This window comes from Xiphophorus maculatus, chromosome 11 (genome assembly GCF_002775205.1).
Source record: "Xiphophorus maculatus strain JP 163 A chromosome 11, X_maculatus-5.0-male, whole genome shotgun sequence".
Classification (NCBI taxonomy): domain Eukaryota; kingdom Metazoa; phylum Chordata; class Actinopteri; order Cyprinodontiformes; family Poeciliidae; genus Xiphophorus; species Xiphophorus maculatus.
Window position 1 is genome coordinate 30518037 of NC_036453.1, and position 20231 is coordinate 30538267.

The window sequence follows — 20231 nt, forward strand, 5'->3', positions numbered from 1 at the left end:
GTCTCCAACAGCACATGAACTAATACTCAATAAGTGTACAATACCACTAAACACTAAAGTGACCAGTACAAAACCTGAAGGTTAAACCACAAAAGACAACTCTTGCCTTTATCAAACTATACGCGTTATTTAAAAAGCCAGGAGCAATTTTTAAAATAAATCTTTATTGTTGAGATGAAAATAATGATTTTTTTTCTTCCTATAGTTGGATGCCTACTTGTCCTTCTGGGTCTGTGTTTGCTATAACTTTAAGAAAGGACAAGAAAACCTTTAAATTATTTGTGTATTGATCACAACACATTGAACATTTATTAATATGATCTCATATCAGATGTAAATCACACACAGCCTTGAAGCCTACTAGTGACAACATGTATTAATTGCTACTTTCTCAATATTATCTTGGTGCAGTTTAATTAAGCTCTTTTGGAACATGTTTAGAATTGTTGGCCATCCATCTCAAACATTTTATCAGATATACCTGGGTTATATATCATCTTTTAAATCTAGGGTCAAAAGTCATGGAGAATTCATGAGAAGAGGTTTAAAGAAAGTTACATTTGTTTCTCTACCTTTTAATATTTTTTTTCAATTACTTCATTTATGGACACAGATGAAAACATGATGCATATATACAACAAAAATAATACTAACAATAAATGTAATTTCCAAGATGTTAAGTAAATGCTCCTTTTTATAGATATAATTTTATGCTCTGTTAACAGTAATGTTGCGTTGCGTCATATCGTTAATGACACCATCGGATGTTCATTGAGCAATACATGAGAGCGTGCAGTAACGATGAACTATATAAGTGAAAACATAGCATGGAACAGTTCAGAGAGCTGCACACACTTGTGATTCTCCAGTGTATTAAGAAAACTAAAGGTGCTTTCAACAGTCTTTGTCTCTCTCGTTATGATGTTTGTTTTGTGAGTATATCCTGCTATAAATATGAACAGAGAGGGTGAAAATACTACCATGTTTAACTCCACATTTGTTCGTCCTCTACATTTTTATCTCGGTGGGTTTTACAACATCCCTCATGTTAAGTATTACTATGTCTTCTTGTGCTTTGTGTACATCATGACTGTGCTTAGCAATGGTTTCCTCCTCTCTGTTATTTACCTGGTGAAGACTCTCCACACTCCCAGATACATAATAGTGTTCAACCTGGCTCTGACAGATTTGTGTGGGAGCACTGCTCTCATCCCAAAGCTCTTGGACACGTTTTTGTTTAACAGGAGGTACATTGCTTATGAGGCCTGCTTAAGTTACATGTTCTTTGTTTTATTCTTTGGAAGTATGCAATCATGGACTCTAGTCATAATGGCCTATGACAGATTTGTAGCAATTTGCTTTCCATTGAGATATAACATTATTGTAACAAGGAAATCAATAGTTACTATTCTGTTGTGTTCATGGACATCTCTAGTCATGGTCATTGGAGCCTTGGTTGGACTTCTTGAGCGCCTGTCCTTCTGTGCATCTGTGGTAATACAAAGTTTTTTCTGTGATCATGGACCAACATATCGTTTGGCATGTAATAATACATACATAAACTACATAATGGCTAATTTCACTTTTGCTGTAGTCATTTGTATTCCTCTCGTTCTGATAGGAGCCACCTACATTTGCATTTCTATTGTCATGAAGCGGTGTGTTGAGAGTGGTGAGGCAGACGCAGCGGACCCAGGAAAGATGAATATGATGATTTTAATTATAAATAAGTCCAACAACGAACAGCAGGCACATGGAAATACTGACGACAACAAGGCTAGAAGTTGACGTAGACGTAGACGAGGACCCGACGAGGAACAAAGAACACAGGTGGAGTTAAATACACAGGGGGTAATCACAGAACGAGACACACCTGGGAACAATCAAGGGGAGGACAGGACAACGAAGAGACTTACGGGCACAGAAACTCAAAATAAACATAGAAAAACACAGATCCTGACAGTACCCCCCCCCTCAAGGGCGGCTACCAGACGCCCACAAAACAAAAACACAACAAGGGTGGGCGGAGGGGCGCTGGACGGGGGGCCAGAGTCCAGAAAAAACAAAAAACAACCCACCATTGTGGGCGGAAACACAGGGCGGGCCAAGAGTCAAAAAACAACAAAAAACTACCCACAAGGTGGGCGGAGGCAAAGGAGGCGGGAACCACGGAGGTGGTCCGGCGGTCGCCCGCGGCGCTGGAGGCGGGAACCACGGAGGCGGTCCGGTGGCCGTCCGCGGCGCTGGAGGCGGGAACCCCGGAGGCGGGAACCACGGAGGCGGTCCGGCGGCCGTCCGCGGCGCTGGAGGCGGGAACCCCGGAGGCGGGAACCACGGAGGCGGTCCGGCGGCCGTCCGCGGCGCTGGAGGCGGGAACCACGGAGGCGGTCCGGCGGCCGTCCGCAGCGCTGGAGGCGGGAACCACGGAGGCGGTCCGGCGGCCGTCCGCGGCGCTGGAGGTGGCAATGGGGAGTCCCGGGGGCCGCCCACAGACGGCGATGACGAGCCCCCCGAGGTAGGGTCTCTGGTGGAGCACGGGGGGTCTCGGTCGGAGCACAAGGGGTCTGAGTCTCGGGTGGAACGCTGGGGGTCAGGGTCTCGGGTGGAACGCAGGGGGTCAGGGTCTCGGGTGGAACGCAGAAGGTCAGGGTCTCGGGTGGAACGCAGAAGGTCAGGGTCTCAGGAGGAACGCAGAAGGTCAGGGTCTCAGGAGGAACGCAGAAGGTCAGGGTCGGAACGCAGGGGGTCTCGGTAGGAACGCAGGGAGTCTCGGTCGGAACACTGGGGGTCTCGGGAGTCGGGGTCTCGGAGGGAACGTAGAGGGTCTCGGGAGTCAGGGTCTCGGCTGGAACGCCGGCTGATTCGGCCTCGGGTGCGCCGGCTGGAACGCCGGCTGATTCGGCCTCGGGTGCGCCGGCTGGAACGCCGGCTGATTCGGCCTCGGGTGCGCCGGCTGGAGGTGAGCCGGAGCGGAGCCTCGGGGCCGGCTGCGGGGGCGAGCCGCAGCGAAGCCTTGGAAGCGGCTGCGGGGGCGAGCCGCAGCGAAGCCTTGGAAACGGCTGCGGGGGCGAGCCGCAGCGAAGCCTTGGAAGCGGCTGCGGGGGCGAGCCGCAGCGAAGCCTTGGAAACGGCTGCGGGGGCGAGCCGCAGCGAAGCCTTGGAAGCGGCTGCGGGGGCGACAGCTCCGGAAGGCGACGAGGGGCCGGGTGCACCGGCGGCTCACGTCGCTGTCTCCGGGCTGACCGTGGAGGTGGCGGCTCCAGAAAGCGACGAGGGGCCGGATCTGCCGGCGGCTCACGTCGCCGTCCGTGAGCTGGTAGCGGAGGTGGCGGTTCAGGAAAGCGACGAGGGTCCGGATCTGCCGGCGGCTCACGTCGCTGACCTCCCGGACGGAGGAATCGACGGGGGCCGTATCCGGGGGGTGCCAACACCAGTCTCGTCCCCCGGAAAAGCTCCCGCTGCAAGTCGGCGAGAGCCTCCGCCAGCTCCCTGTCCTCCCTGCCGGACCTCCGCCACGGGCCGCTCTGCCCTCTAGGAGGCAACCTCGCTCCAGCTGGGTCCATTTTGAAGCGAGCCTCACCGTTCAGTCTGGTCGGGTCCTTCTGTCATGAAGCGGTGTGTTGAGAGTGGTGAGGCAGACGCAGCGGACCCAGGAAAGATGAATATGATGATTTTAATTATAAATAAGTCCAACAACGAACAGCAGGCACATGGAAATACTGACGACAACAAGGCTAGAAGTTGACGTAGACGTAGACGAGTACCCGACGAGGAACAAAGAACACAGGTGGAGTTAAATACACAGGGGGTAATCACAGAACGAGACACACCTGGGAACAATCAAGGGGAGGACAGGACAACGAAGAGACTTACGGGCACAGAAACTCAAAATAAACATAGAAAAACACAGATCCTGACATCTATAGCACTGAGCAGAACTGTATCCAGAGAAGAACGACATAAAGCAATGAGAACTTGTACTTCTCATCTGATTCTGGTGGCCCTTTCTTTTATACCATATCTGGGCACAAATATAACAGTGATAACTAACGGCATTGATCCTAATATGAGGATATTAAATTCTAGTTTATCACACACAGTTCCCTCTCTGCTAAATCCGATCATATACGCTTTAAAGACAAAAGAAGTGATAAATGCTTTTAAGAGGCTTTGCAAAAGAAAAAAGATAAACAAATTTGTCTCACAATTGCATACTCGAACTTCTTAGTGCTTTCAGGCATAACTTTAACAAATTAATATTACATCATGTCTTGTTGTTTTGCTCTGTTGATTTTTTAATGCTGATAATAAGGTGGTATGTGTACAAAAGTTATCTTAAGTAAACATGTGTTTTTGTTACTATGGTTTATTTAAGATACGTCTATTTTTTTAATACAAGATATTTTACGTGCAGTGATGTTTTTATGTAGCGTACTGATGACTTCAGATATACCTGAGATTCTAAATTGAAGTGATTAGTAGATATATTTACAGTTGGTTGTTTGTGAATGTTGTCCCTCTGTTGATCTGTCCAGAATGTACAGATCAACACATTCTTTTGAGACGAGTCAATGTAGAAAGTTTCATTGCAGAAAGCATGTAGGTAAAATGCAAAATGGTGATGGAAACATATAACTGAGGTCATCTAGAGTTCAAGGCTGAATTATAAAAAATAAAGTTGCAAATTGTCATCCAAAGGTTTGCTTGTCTTTTTAAGTTAAAGAGCATTCCATTTTCATGTACCTACTGCAGAAATCACACTTCACATATGTAAAATTGAGTTAGTCTTATGTTTTCTTTAGAAAACATCATAAAATGCAGCTGTGACTACAGTGTAGCTTAGCACCACTATCAGTGTGTGAATGTGTGTATGAATGACTGAATGTAGTGTAAACACTTTGGAGTCCTCTGCACTAAATAAAGTGTTAAACAAATACAGACCATTAACCAATAGAGTAAAAATAGCTTCTTAGAGAAGTGAGGAATTCATCCTTGAAATGGATTTTTAGATTATGAGACTGCCACTTTCCCTCGCTGCTCAATCCTATTATTTACTCTTTGAAGACAGAAGAAGTGAGGAATGCCATTAAGAAACTTTGCAGAAGAGGTAAAATGAACACAACAGCCATTAAATTATGACTGTGACATTACTTATTGTCTGCAGTGATTCTTTTATAATTCTATTTGATGCTATTAATTGATGTTTTTTGAATGACAAACAAAACAACCTTCTGTTTGGTACTTTGTGTATTTCTTATTTTTATATATAATAGCTGTGAATGTGTTGTTATTCTCTTGAGTAATTGATAAGTGACTGAATTTATATAAGACTTTCTAATCATACCTTACACTCAAAAGCTGTTGAACTGAATTCACACCAATAAATAGGCATGCGACTTATGTGGAACAACAACTACACTGTAAAATAAACATCTCTAATTTACTGTATGATACCAGCAACTGTAAAAATACAGCTTCTGTAACCACAGAATTTTACTGTGAAATTACGGATTTTATTGTAAAAACAGCTTTCGGTAGTGTACTGTAAATTTAGGGACATCCTTTTTTATTATTTTTTTTTACAATGCACAGCAAATTAAAGGTATCTTTGCAAATGAGGAAACTTTTTTTCCTCAATCAACTCCTGAAAATAACAGCAGTTTACAGATAGTGATTGTGTGTAAACATGGCATAAGAATCTAAACTAGGGTTAAACAATTAATAACAAAATCATTCTTATGTCAATATCACTATACGCAGTAACAATAGATAGATTCCAGCTCCTAGATCCAGGCCATCTGTCGCCATCTTGATTGTACGGAAGCAGCTTTTGACTTCATTGATTGAAACAATATCCAAAGCAATGGTTGGATTGAGGTTGGAGAAAATGTCTTTTGGAGTACTGGTCAACTTTATGCAACAACACATATGGACAGTTCTCATCGTCATAACCAATCACAGCATCATCCTCAATGTATGGCTACTGGCAAACACAGAAAAGCCTCAAAAATGAATTTAAGCCTCTGTAATACTGCTCATAATACTGTTCATATCGTGACATTTACCAAATTTGCATTTTGGAAATTGTCCTTATGTCATTCACAGCATTTTATCATACATCATCATACTCAATACATCTATCATACACATCGTGCCTAATCTAAATCTCTATGCAAAGTCCAGACCACAACAACCAAAAAGGATAAACAACAGAAATATTTGAACAACCCAAAATGAACGAAATACAAAGAACCAAAGATTGAGATATTGCCTAAATGCAGCTTGACTAAAGATTCTCAACTAAATCTACTGGAAAATCATTGTCTCCTAAAAAAATGTTACGTTATGTTGCTGATTTTTGCCCAGGACCTTCTTACAAATGACATCTAGTTCTCAACAGGGTTTTATCTGGTTAAGGAAAGGAAAAGAAAAGAAAACAAAAGAAAGGAACAGAGAAGAAAAGAAAAGAAAGTATACCTCACTGTGGACTCTAGAGAGAGTTTGAAGAAAGTATAATTTAACTTTTCATCCTATTGTGCAAACTGGCATACTGAGATCTTTCCCAGTATGCCATGAAACCTTCCAGTTTCATGTAGAATTTGCATGAATTATCAAGTTGATAATTGAAAAGAAATATTGACTTTCTGATTGGTGATTAAAAATCAAGTATTTTGTGAAATAAACATGGATTCCTTTTTACAGAAGTGAAAAAGGCCCAAGTGATTTAAAGGCAACAAACAGAAATAATAACCAATCCTGTGATTAATGTATTGATTCATGTGTTGATTAAATAAAGATTGAATGTTGATTGCTTTGCTTGTAATAAAATGAAAAGTGATTATAAATGTATTAGATGTGACAATACTGTGAGGCCTTTAGCCTTTGTATTATCAGTAACTAGTAAAAGTAACTTGAGCAAAAGCAAAAGGGACTAGAGAGACTTGTCACTTTTCTAGTTTTTAAAACTTTCTTTCAATGACTTCAGTGTGAAGGACGCAGATGGAAAAACCTGATAAGTCAAAAACATGCACAAGTTAAGTTTTCTTTAATGGATTATGGGTAATTATGTCTTATTTGTCCAATATGAACGTTATTTTTGCAGATGATATTTAGTATTATGGTAACAGAAAGGAGCTTTTTGAGTGACAGAAACCAGTGAGTCACACAGATGTATGATAATCACAGGAGAAAAGATATAAAAGGAAAGGTAACCCTGCAACAGACCAGAGAGCAGCACACTCATCCTATTCTCTGGTGTGCTGGGTGACAGCAACTTCTTTCAAGCTACTCTGTCGTTCTTGATTATGTTTTTGAGCCTGGTAAATGTGTAATAGTGATGTATAGAGAGACTCTGCCTACCTCTATATTTAACTCCACATTTGTTCGACCAGCAGAGTTTTATCTTGGTGGGTTTTACAACATCCCTCATGTTAAATATTACTATGTATTCTTGTGCTTTGTGTACATCATGACTGTCCTTGGCAATGGTTTCCTCCTCTCTGTTATCTACCTGGTAAAGACTCTACATAGTCCTAAATATATAATAGTTTTCAACTTGGCTTTCACTGATCTATGTGCGAGCACTGCTCTCATCCCAAAACTCTTGGACACATTTTTGTTTAACAGAAGATACATTGTTTATGAAGCCTGCTTAGCTTACATGTTCTTTGTTTTATTATTCGGAGGCATACAGTCATGGACGCTTGTCACAATGGCATATGACAGATTAATAGCAATTTGCTTCCCATTAAGGTATCACAGCATTATAACTACAAAAGCTGTTGTTGTAATTCTGCTGTGTTGTTGGATGTTTATGGTTGGCATCACGGCAACTTTGGCTGGTTTTATTAATCGCCTCTCGTTCTGTTCATCTATAGAGATTAAAAGCTTCTTCTGTGATCATGGACCAATATATCAGCTGGCCTGTAATGATAAATCTTACAGTTACATATTGGCTACTATTGCTCTTATTGTGGTGATGTGCATTCCCCTCATTCTGATATTTAGCTCTTATGTTTGCATTGCCATCGCTTTGTCCAGGACTATTTCAAGAGAGGAAAGACTCAGAGCTTTAGAAACATGTACTTCTCACCTGATTCTTGTTGCCATATTTTTTCTTCCATTTGTGGGCACCAATGTAGCTGCACTGACTTCCTACATTCATCCAAATGCCAGAATAATAAATTCAACTTTGACATTCACAGTTCCCTCGCTGCTCAATCCTATTATTTACTCTTTGAAGACAGAAGAAGTTAGGAATGCCATTAAGAAACTTTGCAGAAGAGCTAAAATGAGGAAAATCAATGCAAAATAATTATTTTAATTATCAGTTGTTTGTAACTAACCTTTCCTAAGTTGAAATTTTGCTCAGTGATTATAAACTGCTGCTGGTAACTGATTGTGAGTCAGGACTGTGAATGTGTTGTGATGATTCTGTATCCCAACTTTTTGGAATTAGTCATCTTTAAAATAGTGTCAATAAATTAATAAACAAATTTATGTGATTAAATTATGAGAAGTTATTTTTGTCTTGCATATGAAGATATATTTTGTGCATGTTAATGAGGGAAAGTATGGTTATGCACCAGACAAAAGAAAGACTAAATCTGGTTACTGTGTAACTTATGTAAGCAATATTTAACATAATATACTTTAGAAACTAAGCAATCAATACAATATAGTTAATTAGCAAAATAATTGCAAATACAAAATAATTTAGAAAAACATTTAGCAGAAAGTTCTTTCTGTAAGAAGTAACCACAGCCAAGTAACCACAGCCAAGTAACCACTTATTTTTTGGCATTTTACCTCAGATAATTCTAAAATAAATTAAATCCCAGATAGATATGGATTATTTTTTTTATTCAATTAAGACATTTGTTCCTGATAATAAAAAAAGAACATTCAATAAAAAGTGCCAAAAAGATATTTTTTTTATCTCAGCAACCAATGGTGAATCTTTAACATGCGGTACTGAAATTGTTTATATAATTATTGATCAGCAATTGTTTTCCATAGCATTTTAATATTTTATATTGGGTGATTAAGTGTCTGAGGTTGGTTTATGGGGGAATATTTCTGCCATAATTCGAGAGCACATATTTTCAGTGGAAAATCACTGTGGAATGACACAAGCACACCCACTTTAAACAAGTGTGTCAAACTCCAGTCCTCAAGGGCCGCTGTCCTGCAACTTTAAGATGTGCCTCAGCTGCACCACACCTGAATAGAATAATTAGGTAATTAAGGCTCTGGAGAACTGACCTACACAAGGAGGAGGTAATTAAACCATTTCATTCCAGTGTTTTGTACCTGTTTCACATCTAAAACCTGCAGGACAGCGGCCCTTGAGGACTGGAGTTTGATACCTGTACACTAGAAGGAAACAAACGCACCCAGCATAACTTTCATTCTATTGGCTGAGAGGTTGCCAGGCAACGGTAAGTTTTTGTTCCAAGCCGGCAGAGAGGTTTGCAAGTGGAGATTTGATCTGAGCAGAGACCAGTTTTGAGCGCCAGGAGAAAGTTTGGAGAAAGCACAGTGAATATTTGAATGAGAGCAGAAGAATTGAATACAAGTTTTGCAGAAACTAGCAGAAAAATTCCCCCCTACTGGTTGGTCATATTTCCATCACCCTAATCTTTGGTCCGATCACAGATTTTGTAGCAGATTTAAATCAGCACTTTTTCTATGCTACACCAACATTGTGATACTATTTCTAAGAGGAACACACCTCTACACTCTCCAAACCACAAGATATTTTCTAACTGACTAATAGTTACCAACTCGATTGCAGCCTGCCCATGTCCTAAGGTGAAACTGGTCAGGTTTCGATCCAAGTTTTGATCAGATCCCATATAGATTTCTGTTACTTCCTCCTAAATCAGCTGCAACTTGAAATGGTTCAAATTGCAATTTATGTGTTTTGGGGTCAATGAATCCACCAGCTGACATTTTACATGATCTGCACCATTATACACATCAGCAGTGTCATTTTAACATTTGTCTCCAACAGCACATGAACTAATACTCAATAAGTGTACAATACCACTAAACACTAAAGTGACCAGTACAAAACCTGAAGGTTAAACCACAAAAGACAACTCTTGCCTTTATCAAACTATACGCGTTATTTAAAAAGCCAGGAGCAATTTTTAAAATTAATCTTTATTGTTGAGATGAAAATAATGATTTTTTTTTCTTCCTATAGTTGGATGCCTACTTGTCCTTCTGGGTCTGTGTTTGCTATAACGTCAAGAAAGGACAAGAAAACCTTTAAATTATTTGTGTATTGATCACAACACATTGAACATTTATTAATATGATCTCATATCAGATGTAAATCACACACAGCCTTGAAGCCTACTAGTGACAACATGTATTAATTGTTACCTGCTCAATATTATCTAGGTGCAGTTTAATTAAGCTCTTTTGGAACATGTTTAGGATTGTTGGCCATCCATCTCAAACATTTTATCAGATATACCTGGTTATATATATTCTTTTAAATCTAGGGTCAAAAGTTATGGAGAATTCATGAGAAGAGGTTTAGTACCAGGGTTTTCGACCTCTCCCCTGACGTACTGAAACAGGGTCAAAAGACCCTGAGTCCAAACTGACGACTCTGATGGCTCAAATTAGCATCCCTTCTTCAATTGTAAATGTGGCTATTGACCGTCAGGCCAGAAGGTAGGAGTGTGAATAGTCCATGTTGGGGGTGGGTATCTATGATACCTACAGGAGATCAGATCTCCTGTAGGTAATGCTCTTCAGTTTAGTTTTGAAGCATACATGAAGTGTTTTTGGAGAGATGTGACCTTTTGCAGCTGATCCATGATGTTGTGCTGCATTATCCAGGTCATTTTGCCAAATGTACATAGAGTTTTCAAACCATACAATCTGTTTCAAGAAATATGCAAAGGTTTTTCTAAAAGAAATTAGTAATGTTTTTCTTTTAAATAAAGCTAAGTGGGTTTAAAATGTCAGTTTAGAAATAAACTAACCAAATTAATTGTGTTGATCCACCTAAAAAAAAATCATGCAAAAAGTGTAAGCAAAAGAGATCTGGGAGACTTTGCACATGCAAATTTGCATGCAGCCTGTTGTGCTGTGGAGGATAAATAGGTGACTGCTTCACCTATTTAGTTCACAAGAACTAATGGCATTTATTTCAGTCATTATCTTGCGGGGGGTGACCAAGGTTCCATCACTATGTGACAGCTGGTCAGCAAACCTGGCAAACATGATTGACATGGCAGCACTGAATGCACGTGTGCTTTATCAGGCATGCATTGGGGTGCAGGAGAGACGGGTGGACTTCCTGGTTGAGCTTGCAAAAGAGTTCGGTAACTCTCATGTGAGTGAGAAGAAGGCACACAAGGAGAAACTGCTTCGGCAACAACCTTCCACACCCAGCTCAGGCAAAAGGGCGAAGTGTCAGGTCAACCATCGATGCAGGATGCATGTCCTGAGGCCGGTCATCATCAGTGACCCCTCACACCCCCACCATGGACTGTTCTCCCTGCTGCCCTCTGGAAAGAGGTTCCGCAGCATCCGGTGCAGGTCCACCTGGTTCCGAAACAGCTTTTTCCCACTTGCCATCAGACTGCTAAACTCTTAACTGGACTGCACTCAAAAACTGGTCTCCACTTTATACCTTGCACATGTACAGAGCTAAATAACTTCTATTTTACTGTCAGTCCTGCACTTTATATTTTATATTTAGATTTATATTCATATTTTATACTGTATTTTATTTTACTCACAACATTGGAACCTCAAACATTGTCCTGAGCCGTATGCAACGAAATTTCGTTCTGTATACACCCTGTGCATGCAAAATGACAACAAAGTCAGTCTAAGTCTAAGTCTAAGTCTAAGGAACAATTGTGCAACTGTGAGATGCGTTGAGGCCATTACCAGGGTACTTTTAAGGTAATGGGCTTATTTACAGAACAAAAACACCTGCTAGATAAAATCCTTCAGGTAAATCGACCCATCTCTGGGGTCCAAAGGTAGAAATGTTAAATGACCTTTCTCTGGTACTTCCAGTGAAAGAAAGCTACATTTATTTCTCTACCTTTTAATATTTTTTTTCAATTACTTCATTTATGGACACAGATGAAAACATGATGCATATATACAACAAAAATAATAATAACAATAAATGTAATTTCCAAGATGTTAAGTAAATGCTCCTTTTTATAGATATAATTTTATGCTCTGGTAACAGTAATGTTGCGTTGCGTCATATCGTTAATGACACCATCGGATGTTCATTGAGCAATACATGAGAGCGTGCAGTAACGATGAGCTATATAAGTGAAAACATAGCATGGAACAGTTCAGAGAGCTGCACACACTTGTGATTCTCCAGTGTGTTAAGAAAACTAAAGGTGCTTTCAACAGTCTTTGTCTCTCTCGTTATGATGTTTGTTTTGTGAGTATATCCTGCTATAAATATGAACAGAGAGGGTGAAAATACTACCATGTTTAACTCCACATTTGTTCGTCCTCTACATTTTTATCTCGGTGGGTTTTACAATATCCCTCATGTTAAGTATTACTATGTCTTCTTGTGCTTTGTGTACATCATGACTGTGCTTAGCAATGGTTTCCTCCTCTCTGTTATTTACCTGGTGAAGACTCTCCACACTCCCAGATACATAATAGTGTTCAACCTGGCTCTGACAGATTTGTGTGGGAGCACTGCTCTCATCCCAAAGCTCTTGGACACGTTTTTGTTTAACAGGAGGTACATTGCTTATGAGGCCTGCTTAGCTTACATGTTCTTTGTTTTATTCTTTGGAAGTATGCAATCATGGACTCTAGTCATAATGGCTTATGACAGATTTGTAGCAATTTGCTTTCCATTGAGATATAACATTATTGTAACAAGGAAATCAATAGTTACTATTCTGTTGTGTTCATGGACATCTCTAGTCATGGTCATTGGAGCCTTGGTTGGACTTCTTGAGCGCCTGTCCTTCTGTGCATCTGTGGTAATACAAAGTTTTTTCTGTGATCATGGACCAACATATCGTTTGGCATGTAATAATACATACATAAACTACATCATGGCTAATTTCACTTTTGCTGTAGTCATTTGTATTCCTCTCGTTCTCATAGGAGCCACCTACATTTGCATTTCTATAGCACTGAGCAGAACTGTATCCAGAGAAGAACGACATAAAGCAATGGGAACTTGTACTTCTCATCTGATTCTGGTGGCCCTTTTTTTTATACCATATCTGGGCACAAATATAACAGTGAAAACTAACGGCATTGATCCTAATATGAGGATATTAAATTCTAGTTTATCACACACAGTTCCCTCTCTGCTAAATCCGATCATATACGCTTTAAAGACAAAAGAAGTGATAAATGCTTTTAAGAGGCTTTGCAAAAGAAAAAAGATAAACAAACTTGTCTCACAATTGCAAACTCGAACTTCTTAGTGCTTTCAGGCATAACTTTAACAAATTAATATTACATCATGTTATGTTGTTTTGCTCTGTTGATTTTTTAATGCTGATAATAAGGTGGTATGTGTACAAAAGTTATCTTAAGTAAACATGTGTTTTTGTTACTATGGTTTATTTCAGATACATGTTTATTTTTTAATACAAGATATTTTACGTGCAGTGATGTTTTTATGTAGCGTACTGATGACTTCACATATACCTTAGATTCTAAATTGAAGTGATTAGAAATATATGTGGGAGCATATATTTACAGTTGGTTGTTTGTGAATGTTATCCCTCTGTTGATCTGTCCAGAATGTACAGATCAACACATTCTTTTGAGATGAGTCAATGTAGAAAGTTTCATTGCAGAAAGCATGTAGGTAAAATGCAAAATGGTGATGGAAACATGTAACTGAGGTCATCTAGAGTTCAAGGCTGAATTATAAAAAATAAAGTTGCAAATTGTCATCCAAAGGTTTGCTTGTCTTTCTAAGTTAAAGAGCATTCCATTTTCATGTACCTACTGCAGAAATCACACTTCACATATGTAAAATTGAGTTAGTCTTATGTTTTCTTTAGAAAATATTATAAAATGCAGCTGTGACTACAGTGTAGCTTAGCACCACTATCAGTGTGTGAATGTGTATATGAATGACTGAATGTAGTGTAAACACTTTGGAGTCCTCTTGTGATGGACCGAGCAGTTAAGGAACAGCCAGGCACCGGTTCAAAGTCAAAAATAATTCTTTTTTATTTAACCCAAAACAAAACTTGGGTAAATAATAGAAAAAATGACAAAATTTGGGCCCATAAAAGAGGTCAAAGTAACAGACATCAACTCAGACTAACTCAAAAAACAGACCTCCCAAACAGAGACAAAAGGGGACTTAAATACTGGCTGATCAGGCCACATACAAAACACAAAGGGGAAAATACACAGAAACCTAACTGAAACTAACATAGCAAATCCCATCCCCCCCTCTGGATGATGAGTAATGGTGTGAACCAATTTGCAGTCTCAGCTGGCTTGCTCCACCCCTTCTCCACCTCTCTGCTCTCCTAAGGATTGGGCAGCCAGCACTTAAACTCAGAAACAAAACAAAGATTAAATCAAGCAAAACACAACAATATAAACTAAAATGTGCGCACTTATTCTAGAATACACTGTGATGTGTTGCTTTCTAAACAAAACCAGTTATTCTGTAAATTAAATCCTAAACTTAAAGAAATCCAAGTATAAGTGAGATGAGCTTATTGCGTGTGGTGAGAGTGAATATTACCACATTTGTGTGGCTGTAACTGCAGCCATCACACACTCCCCCTCTTCATATCTCTCACTGGGACAGCGAGAGAGACAGTCTGCGATGCAGTTGTCTTTGCCGGGGATATGGTGGATGGTGAATCGAAAAGGCTGGATGGCAAGGTACCATCGCGTAATCCTTCCATTGGTATCTCTCATCTTCTCTATCCATTGGAGAGCTTTATGGTCAGTCTCTAAGGTGAACTCTCTGCCAAGAAGGTAGTATTTGAATGAGTCCAGGGCCCATTTAATGGCTAGTGCCTCTTTCTCAATGGTTGAATATCGTATTTCCCTTGGAAACAGCTTGCGGCTAATAAAAGCCACTGGATGGCGCTCTCCAGGGGGTCCCTGCAACAGAACAGCTCCCAAACCTCTCTCAGAGGCATCAGTCTGTAGAATAAAAGGTCTCTCAAATTCAGGGCTGTGCAGGACAGGGCTCTTACTGAGAGATTGCCGCAGATCCTGAAAAGCGGTTTTGGCCTCCTCTGTCCAGAGGATCTTATTGGGGCTTCGTGAACCAGTGAGATCCGTTAATAGCGCAGCCCTGGCTGAGAAATGAGGGATAAACCGATGATAGAACCCTGCCATACCCAGAAAAGATCTTAACTGTGTTCTGGTCTCAGGCAGAGGGCAGGACTCTATAGCTGTAATTTTATTTATTTGAGGCTTTATCACTCCATTTCCTATAACAAACCCCAGGTACTCAGTTTCAGACGTGGCAATTGTACACTTGGCTGGATTAATAGTCAACCCTGCAGATTGAAGTCGCTCCAACACCTTCTCCAAATGTTTCAGATGATCTTCCCAGGTAGCACTGAAGATGACTATGTCATCAAGGTAGGCTGCAGCAAAATCAGACATGTCAGATAGTACCTGATCCATCAATCTCTGGAATGTTGCCAGGGCACCATGTAGTCCAAATGGCATGACGTTAAACTGGAACAGGCCCCATGGGGTCCGGAAAGCAGTAAGTTCTTTTGACTGCTCCGTCAGGGGTACCTGCCAATAACCTTTGCAGAGATCTATGGTTGTTAGATATCTGGCCTTCCCAATTCGCTCAACCATATTATCGATGCGGGGGGCTGGATATGAATCAAATTGTGTTATTCCATTCAAATACCTGAAATCAATGCAGAACCGTAGGCTGCCGTCCTTCTTCGGCACCAAGACCACTGGGTGGCACCATTCACTTCTTGATGGTTCAATGATTCCGAGTGACAGCATCAGATCAACTTCCTCTTTCAGTGAAACCAACAGACGCTCAGGTATTCTGTAACTCAGTCTTCTCACAGAAGCTCCATCTTGTAATACAATGTCATGTTGGACAAGGTCCGTTTTACCAGGATTTCCCTGAAACATGTTTGGGGTGCACAGATTTCTCACCTGAGCCTGCTTTTCTTCCGAGAGGTGGTCCAGATCCAGCGATTGAGGTGAAGGCTTTGGCAGGTACTGGTTATCCTCCTCCTCTTCCTCTGTCACATCCTGAATAAGAAAAACATCTGCCTTTGGCTTTTCTACCCATTCTTTAAGCAGGTTGACATGGAGCACCCTGGTGGAACGGGGCTGATCTGGAATGGCAATCTTGTAGGTTGTTGGCCCCAGTTTGCTCTGGATTTCATACGGACCTTGCCATTTTGCCAACAGTTTACTGTCAGCACTAGGAAGGAGCACCAGCACTTTCTGGCCAGGGCTGAAAGACCTCTGGCGAGCTGACTGGTCATACCAGTTTTTCTGATGTTTCTGTGCTTCTTCCTTATGAGCTTGGGCCAATGCCATCATCTTTTCCAGTCGTTCCCGCATCTGGACAACATAAGAGACAACATCTACAGCTTGAGATCTTTCTTTGTCACCCTCCCATGTCTCTCTTAACAGAGATAAGGGACCCCGGACTTCATAGCCATACAGCAATTCAAAAGGTGAAAAACCAGTAGAGGCCTGTGGCACTTCTCTATATGCAAAGAGAAGATAAGGTAGCCACTGGTCCCAATCTGTGCCGGTTTCACTGACAAACTTGCGCAACATTTGCTTCAAGGTCTGATTGAAGCGCTCCGTCAGGCCATCTGTCTGAGGGTGATATGGAGTAGTCTTTAGGCTCTTAATTCCTAGGAGTTGGTACACCTGCTTCAACAAAGTGGACAGAAAATTAGTTCCACAATCGGTGAGAATTTCAGTTGGAAACCCAACTCGTGAGAAGAGCTGTATGAGACAGAAGGCAACTGCTTTAGCTTTTATTGATTTCAAAGGAAAAACCTCTGGATATTTTGTAGCATAATCCAGGATCACCAGCATGTAACGATTACCTGATTTACTTCTTTCTAGGGGGCCAACAATGTCCATTCCCAGCCGCTCAAACGGGGTGTTGATGATTGGCAAAGACTGAAGAGGAGCTCTGGGGGGAATTTTTAGGGAAGACTTTTGGCACTGAGGGCAGCTTTTGCAGAACAGAGTCACATCAGATCGTATTCCAGGCCAATCAAAATATTTTCTGATGCGGGCCAGTGTCTTGTGCTCTCCAAGATGGCCAGCCCATGGAATGGAATGTCCTAAAGACAGCACCACCTTCTGGACTGGTTCAGGAACCACTAACTGCAATGCTGACCCCTGCTGACGATATAAGATGCCATCTTTCAGCAAAAATTCACCCCGGCCGTTCAAACCTCGTTCAGGATTTTTATTTCCCTCTGCTTTCTGAAATAAAGATGTTAGGGCTGGATCGCTGTGCTGCAATTCTCTAATGTTAGCAGGGATTTTAAGCCCCATTGGTAACTCAGGCTCAGAGCTAGAAGGTGACTTAACAGCGTGTTGAAATTTCTCTTGCCGTCGCTGTCTGCGGGACTTGCGAGACTTCCCGGGTGTGGTCTCCAGGTCCGCGTCATAAAAAGGCAAGGCACAGAGTGGTTGTATAAACTCCTCTCTCTTTTTAGCCTGAGATCTGGTTAATGCAATGTTACACATTTTGCTGGAGTTCAATAAATCACCCAACACAGGCAGGTCTTGACCCAGCACTGCTGGAAATGGCAAATTCTCAGCCACACCAATATTTAGAAGATAAAGTTGGTCTTGTACTTTAATATACAAGTCTGCTGTTGGATACAACAACTCATCTCCATGAATGCAGCGGACAGGGATTGTTTCCACATTAACCTTATTTGCTGGAACAAAGTCTCTGTGCACCAGAGTTTGAGTACTTCCTGAGTCAATGAGTGCCTCTAATTGTTTACCCTCAACTTCAATTGAGGTCGTTCTTAAACTAGACTCCCCTTTGGAGTCCATACTTTGTCTGGGCACAAAACACATTTGTGTTATTTTTGTGGAGTTCTTCGGGCACATTGGTTTTGTGTGTCCTTCCATCCCACACAGATAACAAATCACTGTTTTGGCTGGGACTCTTGATAAAGCATTCAATGATTGGCCCTTTAGAGGTTTACTCACCCCTGCCTTTTGGTAATGGGTAACAGGTCTTGCAACCTCCCTCAACTTCCATGCTTTTTGACTCCAGGGTTGTCCTTTTGTCCGTGCTGCCACAAATCCAAGTATAAGTGAGATGAGCTTATTGCGTGTGGTGAGAGTGAATATTACCACATTTGTGTGGCTGTAACTGCAGCCATCACACCTCTGCACTAAATAAAGTGTTAAACAAATACAGACCATTAACCAATAGAGTAAAAATAGCTTCTTAGAGAAGTGAGGAATTCATCCTTGAAATGGATTTTTAGATTATGAGACTGCCACTGTCTTGTTGCCATATTTTTTCCTTCCATTTGTGGGCACCAATGTAGCTGTACTGACTTCCTACATTCATCCAAATGCAAGAATAATAAATTCAACTTTGACATTCACAATTTCCTCGCTGCTCAATCCTATTATTTACTCTTTGAAGACAGAAGAAGTGAGGAATGCCATTAAGAAACTTTGCAGACGAGGTAAAATGAACACAACAGCCATTAAATTATGACTGTGACATTACTTATTGTCTGTAGTTATTCTTTTATAATTCTATTTGATGCTATTAATTGATGTTTTTTGAATGACAAGCAAAACAACCTTCTGTTTGGTACTATGTGTATTTCTTATTTTTATATATAATAGCTGTGAATGTGTTGTTATTCTCCTGAGTAATTGATAAGTGACTGAATTTATACAAGACTTTTCTAATCATACCTTACACTCAAAAGCTGTTGAACTGAATTCACACCAATAAATAGGCATGTGACTTATGTGAAACAACAACTACACTGTAAAATAAACATCTCTAATTTATTGTATGATACCAGCAGCTGTATAAATACGGTAAAATTCTTGAACCCCCCAGAATTTTAATGTGAAATTACGGATTTTATTGTAAAAACAGCTTTCGGTAGTGTACTGTAAATTTAGGGACATCATTTTTTATTATTTTTTTTTTCACAATGCACAACAAATTAAAGGTATCTTTGCAAATGAGGAAAGTTTTTTTCCTCTATCAACTCCTGAAAATAACAGCAGTTTACAGATAATGATTGTGTGTAAACGTGGCATAAGAATCTAAACTAGGGTTAAACAATTAATAACAAAATCATTCTTATGTCAATATCACTATACGCAGTAACAATAGATAGATTCCAGCTCCTAGATCCAGGCCGTCTGTCGCCATCTTGATTGTACGGAAGCAGCTTTTGACTTCATTGATTGAAACAATATCCAAAGCAATGGTTGGATTGAGGTTGGAGAAAATGTCTTTTGGAGTACTGGTCAACTTTATGCAACAACACATATGGACAGTTCTCATCGTCATAACCAATCACAGCATCATCCTCAATGTATGGCTACTGGCAAACACAAAAAAGCCTCAAAAATGAATTTAAGCCTCTGTAATACTGCTCATAATACTGTTCATATCGTGATATTTACCAAATTTGCATTTTGGAAATTTTCCTTATGTCATTCACAGCATTTTATCATACATCATCATACTCAATACATATATCATACACATCATGCCTAATCTAAATCTCTATGCAAAGTCCAGACCACAACAACCAAAAAGGATAAACAACAGAAATATTTGAACAACCCAACATGAACGAAATATAAAGAACCAAAGATTGAGAAATTGCCTAAATGCAGCTTGACTAAAGATTCTCAACTAAATCTACTGGAAAATCATTGTCTCCTAAAAAAATGTTACGTTATGTTGCTGATTTTTGCCCAGGACCTTCTTACAAATGACATCTAGTTCTCAACAGGATTTTATCTGGTTAAGTAAAGGAAAACAAAAGAAGAGAAAAGAAAGCAAAAGAGAAGAAAAGAAAGTATACCTCACTGTGGATTCTAGAGAGAGTTTGAATAAAGTGTAATTTAACTTTTCATCCCATTGTGCAAACTGGCATACTGAGATCTTTCCCAGTATGCCATGAAACCTTACAGTTTCATGTAGAATTTGCATGAATTATCAAGTTGATAATTGAAAAGAAATATTGACTTTC

At 40.4% G+C, this 20231-nt stretch overlaps 3 protein-coding genes across 3 annotated transcripts; all 3 read left to right on the forward strand.

Annotated features, from left to right (window-relative positions):
• The first annotated feature begins 954 nt into the window (after window positions 1–954).
• On the forward strand, window positions 955–4228 carry LOC111610070 (olfactory receptor 1-like). The gene is made up of 2 exons (XM_023342289.1): window positions 955–1658; window positions 3937–4228. Exons 1-2 carry the CDS (start codon window positions 955–957, stop codon window positions 4226–4228), a joined length of 996 nt encoding a protein of 331 aa, XP_023198057.1.
• Window positions 4229–6975: 2747 nt separating this feature from the next.
• Window positions 6976–8314, forward strand: LOC102226627 (olfactory receptor 51F2-like). Its single transcript, XM_014475763.2, has 2 exons — window positions 6976–6986; window positions 7345–8314. The coding sequence occupies exons 1-2, from the start codon at window positions 6976–6978 to the stop codon at window positions 8312–8314; spliced, it is 981 nt and encodes a 326-aa protein (XP_014331249.2).
• Window positions 8315–12461: 4147 nt separating this feature from the next.
• On the forward strand, window positions 12462–13457 carry LOC111610071 (olfactory receptor 1-like). The gene has a single exon (XM_023342290.1). It carries the CDS (start codon window positions 12462–12464, stop codon window positions 13455–13457), a length of 996 nt encoding a protein of 331 aa, XP_023198058.1.
• The last annotated feature ends 6774 nt before the right edge of the window (window positions 13458–20231 follow it).